The following is a 5,533-nucleotide window of genomic DNA, read 5'->3' as shown; positions in this document are numbered from 1 at the left end:
GCCACTTTCGCCGGGCTCCCTCTCCCCCGCGGGCAGCTGCGGTCCCGGCAGGACACAGACGTTCCCGCGCTCCTTGGGATTGGGATCGCGATCGGGATCGGGATCCCCGGCGCCGCAGCGGCAGCTCCGCCGCAGGGCCGAGACCACGCCGCGGGGAAGGGCGGGCAGGAGCAGCGCTACCTCCCGCGCCGTGACGTATGACACTATCACCCAACGGCGCTGCTGTGACGCCACCACCGCGCGACCGCGTGCTGGCGTAACGTCAGCGCGCGTGCGCAGTCTCCCGCCGCCGGGAAGGTCGCAGCGGTGACCGGCCCAGCAGCCGTCGCCGCTGCCATGTTGTCCGTGGCCGCCCGCTCCGGGCCCTTCGCGCCCTACCTGTCGGCCGCGGCGCACGCCGTGCCCGGCCCGCTGAAGCCGCTGGCGCCGGCGGTGGCGCGTCGGGCCGAGAAGGTGCCGCTGGACGTGAAGCGGCCTCTGCTCTGCCGGGAGTCGATGAACGGCCGGTCCGCCCGGGGGGGCCTCGTCGCCGGCGCCAGCCTCAACGGTGCGGCCCGGGGGTCGGGGCGCCGCGGGCCGGGCCCTGGGGGAGCGGCGGGGGAGCCGCTCGGGGCGGGGGCGGGCGGCGGCCGCGTCCCGTCGGCTCAGCGGGCGGGAGCCGGGCCCAGGGGCCGGCCGTCACCCCAGGCGGGACGGGGGCTTAGGCGGCAAGCGCCGGGCCGGCGCCCGACCTCGGGCAGCGGGCGGCCAGCCGGGAGCGCAGCCGCCTCGGCCACCGCTCCTCGGCCACCGCTCCTCAGCCTGTGCCCGGCGGGGGAGACGAGGGGACGCGCCGCAGCGGCTGGCGAGGGTGGCCGCGGCGCTCGAGGTCCGGCCTGGCAGGCTGGGGGAAGCAGAGTCGTGAGTTAGTGGAGGGGTCTGGCTTTTGCTTTTAAAAAAATGTTTGATTTCAAGTCGCCATCGTTACAGTAACACGCGCTTATGACTGTAGAGGTAAGGGCACTTGAAAGCCTTTTGCTGGCTGTCGGGTGGATATTTATTTTGCAGTTGGGAAGATGCAGGAAAATTCTGATGAGTTCAATAAGGTATTTAGCTGAGGGGCATCAAAGCAGAGATGTGCAGTGAGAACACACGGTGTGTTTCACTGTTGCAGGAAAACAGCTCTAACAGTGAGTTCACTATGTCAAAACCATCACCGTTTCCTCTTTTGAGATTCCTCTATTTCCCCCCAGTTCATGCAGTGTTCAGAAGAGCATCAGCCATGTAAAGTTAGGCCCAAGTCGTTCCTGCAGGACCTGACTTCCAGCCAAAGGGCAGTGGTTCTCCATGAAACAGACCGATTTGCATTTCCTGGAGAACGACTGCCCTTATCTGCTGATGCTGGGCATGTAGTAACAGTGTGCTTCATAAGGTTACGTAGGATATTCTTGTAAGTCTTGGAGATGGCAGTGCCTTGTGGAAGATGCTCTGTAGTGATTAGAACTATATACTTCATCTGACCCTCAACTGTAAAGGACATGTTCAGGTGAAAATTCTACAAATCTATAACTAATGTAGCTGACATTTAGTCTTACTCTTAGTTTTAATTAACATCAAGCATGCTTTTCACTGAATATAAAGAATTTTTAGAAGTTAATCAATAGTGTTGTTACTAAATGTGAAATATTTTAAGTCTTGATACTGAAATAAATTAGTATGCTTTACTTTCTCAGAATTTTGAATTGTAGGTTAATTTCTCTGCAGTCACAATCCTACAGCAAATACCTTCTCTATGCTGAGTTACTTGTAAATACATGTAAATATTTTCCCCATTATATTGCATATAAATCTCTGAGAGTTATTTTAAGTACTTTGAGAGAGTGTTTTTTATTAACCTCTGTTAACTTTGTGCTAAGTGCTAGGAAAAGATAAAGACTAAATAGTTCTTTCCAAATAACAGAGGTTGCACTTTGGCAAGTAATATGTTCTGTCTTTGGCATGTTCTTTTCTTTGGCTTATAGATTTTCATGGAGGAAAGCAGCTTGCTTTTGCTGGAGAAACTAATGGAAGGCCTCTTAGTTAGCCGTCACATCTTGTTAGTTAGCACACAGGTTTGACATGGGAATCCCACTTGAAAAGCTTGGGAACTGGATAGTTATTAGCTTTATCCCTAAATCCTTCTATGAAGTGAGCCTGGCAAATAGGGGACAGTAGGTTTAAAAATTATTTACCGGGGCAGTTGGCTTTGACAACAGTTTAATATAAAGGGGGATGCCTGATACTGCATTTTTAATGTTAAAAATGCTTAACCACACACTTAAGATTGTTAAAGGCATAGAAGTTACTTAAGTCAAAGGAAAGCACAAAAGCGTTAAGCTACAGATATGCAAACTTTACTAAATCAAATTTTTTCATAGTGATTTTTTTCAGGGAAACATTTGAATGGAAAACAGCTCTGCCTTTTCTTAGCTAGTCATGGTATCCTGCAGGAGTTTTTCCTTGAAATCTTCTGAAAAAACAGTTCACTTTAAACCCAGAACTTCTCGCAGATTTTTCTGCACCCTAACCAGGCTTCGTGTAGTTTTCAAAGAATAGGTAAAATGATTTCACAGATCACCTGTTCATCTGTTCATCAAAAATACCTTCTGGAAACCATTTTCCTGCAACTTAAAATTGAAATGTATAATTAGCAGAATCCTACCCAGACTTCGGAATAACTTTTACCCATTATTCCAAAAATGCAATTTAAAAAGTGTAACTTAATACATCATAGTATTTTTTACCTGAAACTGTTGTCATTTCATACTCTTTCTTGCAGCACCTGCCAGTGTTCGTTGCGTCCATAATGATGTTGTGGTACCGGACTTCTCTGCCTATCGTCGTCAAGATGTGCTAGATGCCACCACATCTTCTCAAAGCAGCAGTGAAGCTAGAAAAGGGTTTTCCTACCTGTTGACTGCAACGACATGTGTAGCAACTGCATATACTGCTAAGAATGTTGTCACCCAGTTTATTTCCAGCCTGAGTGCCTCTGCTGATGTGCTAGCGTTGTCAAAGATTGAGATCAAGTTATCTGACATTCCAGAAGGCAAGAACATGGCTTTCAAGTGGAGAGGGAAGCCCCTTTTTGTGCGTCACAGAACCCAGGCAGAGATTAATCAGGAAGCTGCAGTTGATTTGTCTAAACTGAGGGATCCGCAGCATGACTTAGACAGAGTACAGAAACCAGAATGGGTCATATTAGTAGGTGTCTGCACTCATCTTGGTTGTGTACCCATTGCTAACTCCGGAGATTTTGGCGGTTATTACTGCCCTTGCCACGGGTCCCATTACGATGCCTCTGGCAGAATCAGGAAAGGTCCCGCTCCCTATAACCTTGAGGTTCCGACTTACCAGTTTCTTGGTGATGATTTAGTGGTTGTTGGCTGAATAACAAGGTGCTTGCTCACTTTCATGTTCCTGTGAATGTACACTCAAAAGGGTTAACTGAGATTCTGGGATACTGTAAAACCAGATGATCCTGAAAACATGTTAGCTGTCTATATTCTCAACCAGAAGTATGTTTGAATACTTCCCTGTGTTCAATTTTAATAAAAACTTGGAGTGAGCACTTGTTCCTGACTTACAATAACGTGTATTTATTTGTGTACTGACTTGTAGTGTGTCTTGTCAAAGAGATACTACAGCAGACCCAGAATATGTTTATGGAGCCCTCCTGAAGGGCTGCTGATTCAAGATAGACACTGAACTACAAAGTCATTTTTTTCCTTAATACCGCATATTTTCATTCTTTGCCATTTTTTTTTTTTACTGCATGATGGCAAGAAAAAAGATCTAAAAAAGATCTTGCTATGAACTTCTAACAGTGTTTGGAGTAAGTTTCCATATAGAATCCTATAAGATGTAATCATTTTCCTTCCAGTGTATATTTTTTTGTTTTCAAAGGAAATGAAGGAAAAAGTAAAGAAAAACCTACCTAGAAAGAAAACTCTTCTACATTGTTCAGAGGCAGCTTATAATTGTTTACCTAGAATGGTAGCAATGTAATTTGATGATGTGGTGTGTCATGTTAGAATTACAAAATTATTTTTTTTACTTGCAGATAAGTCTTGATCTTATGCATATCCAAACATCAGATCAGGTGCTTAGGACACTGGAAAATTTGCGACACTTTTCCAAAAGAAATAAGTTGAGAAGGAAGTGAAAAGGGAAATCCAAGTTTTACAGAGTGTGAAAAATAAATCATAAGAACCACTTAGTCTGGACTAATCTCTAATGTTAGACATAGCAAAAAGTTGTGTTGCCGTCAGAGATATTTTAAGACTCCGTGATGTGTGTGAGAATTACCATTTCATATTGCCTATAGGCTAAGCTCAATAAAGGCCAAAACTTTGAAACCTCTCTTACCTTGATGCTGACACTGAAGGCATGGAGAAACAAATGCAGCCTGAAATAGATCTTTTAACCAGTATTGGTCCTGCCACTACAAAACAAAGTTAGCAATTAATTGACTACAGTACATGAGGAGAAACAAGGTTGCTGTTTCCAGAACAACAACAAAAAAACCCCACCAAACTAACTTGTCATTCCTGTTTGCTTCCCGTTCTTTACTGCTGTTCTTTGTATGCTGCTGTCTTGCACTGCAGTAACGTGCTCCTCCAGCTGCAAAACAGAAAATACAATCCTCAGAATTCCCTGGGTCTGGAATGCTTAGCCTCACATATACCTCATGTAAAGCTGTGATGACAGCTGGGTTAAAGCTGAAGTTTTAAACAGGATTAATCAAAATATTGATGCATATAGCTGACCTGTTCTCAGACAATTCAGTGAAAAAAAGACCATAGATTACTACAGAAGTTCTTAGGTATGCATTTTACTCCATTTCACAGATTTAAGCTTTATACCTTATCACTATGTCCACAAAAACATCCTCAAGAACTTTTTTTGGTAAAATGAATCATGCTAAACCAGTACTAAAAGAGATGTTCCCAAACTTGTACCTAAATAACAGGTATTCATGTACGGGCCTTGTATTACAGGGTTGATCTTTCCTCAAATTTTGTATTTCAAGAAAAGAAGCTTGGGAACTCCTGAAGTAGCATTACAGCATTGTTCATCTGCTCTCAAGTAGCTACCCTTACCTTATCCTAAAAATGTTTTTTAGCCTACAGGTTACATTATTTAGTCCTAACCTTTGTTTACATAATCACTAAGTAACTGTGGTACCTGTAAATTTGCCCCCTGTAAAGCAAGGAATGGCCAGGGCAGTTCCTGAGTTGACAAGCGAACACAGTGAAAGCTAGAGTAGTTACGTCACAGCTGGGCTTAAAGGGTCGCACATAAAATTACTTGCACAGAATAAGCTGTTACTTAACTTACATAAAACTGACTGAATCGAATCTTACCATTCTACAACTAATGCAGCACCCTGACATTCAACGCGTTTGAGAACAAAACAGCAGCTTTTACTGTAAACATGAGACACCAGCAATGCCTTTTTTCACCTGACTGATGACATAACAGTTGAAGAAGCTGAAATATTGATTCTTAGGCA

The 5,533-nt window shown here is 44.8% G+C and overlaps 1 protein-coding gene across 1 annotated transcript; it reads left to right on the top strand.

Annotated features, from left to right (window-relative positions):
- The first annotated feature begins 263 nt into the window (after positions 1–263).
- UQCRFS1 (ubiquinol-cytochrome c reductase, Rieske iron-sulfur polypeptide 1) lies at positions 264–3,593 on the top strand. Its single transcript, XM_072872811.1, has 2 exons — positions 264–547; positions 2,798–3,593. The coding sequence occupies exons 1-2, from the start codon at positions 337–339 to the stop codon at positions 3,406–3,408; spliced, it is 822 nt and encodes a 273-aa protein (XP_072728912.1). The 5' UTR covers positions 264–336; the 3' UTR covers positions 3,409–3,593.
- The last annotated feature ends 1,940 nt before the right edge of the window (positions 3,594–5,533 follow it).

Source organism: Ciconia boyciana, chromosome 9 (genome assembly GCF_034638445.1).
Source record: "Ciconia boyciana chromosome 9, ASM3463844v1, whole genome shotgun sequence".
NCBI lineage: Eukaryota > Metazoa > Chordata > Aves > Ciconiiformes > Ciconiidae > Ciconia > Ciconia boyciana.
The sequence above is the reverse complement of the archived record's forward strand: the minus strand, read 5'-3'. Positions and strand labels throughout refer to the sequence as shown.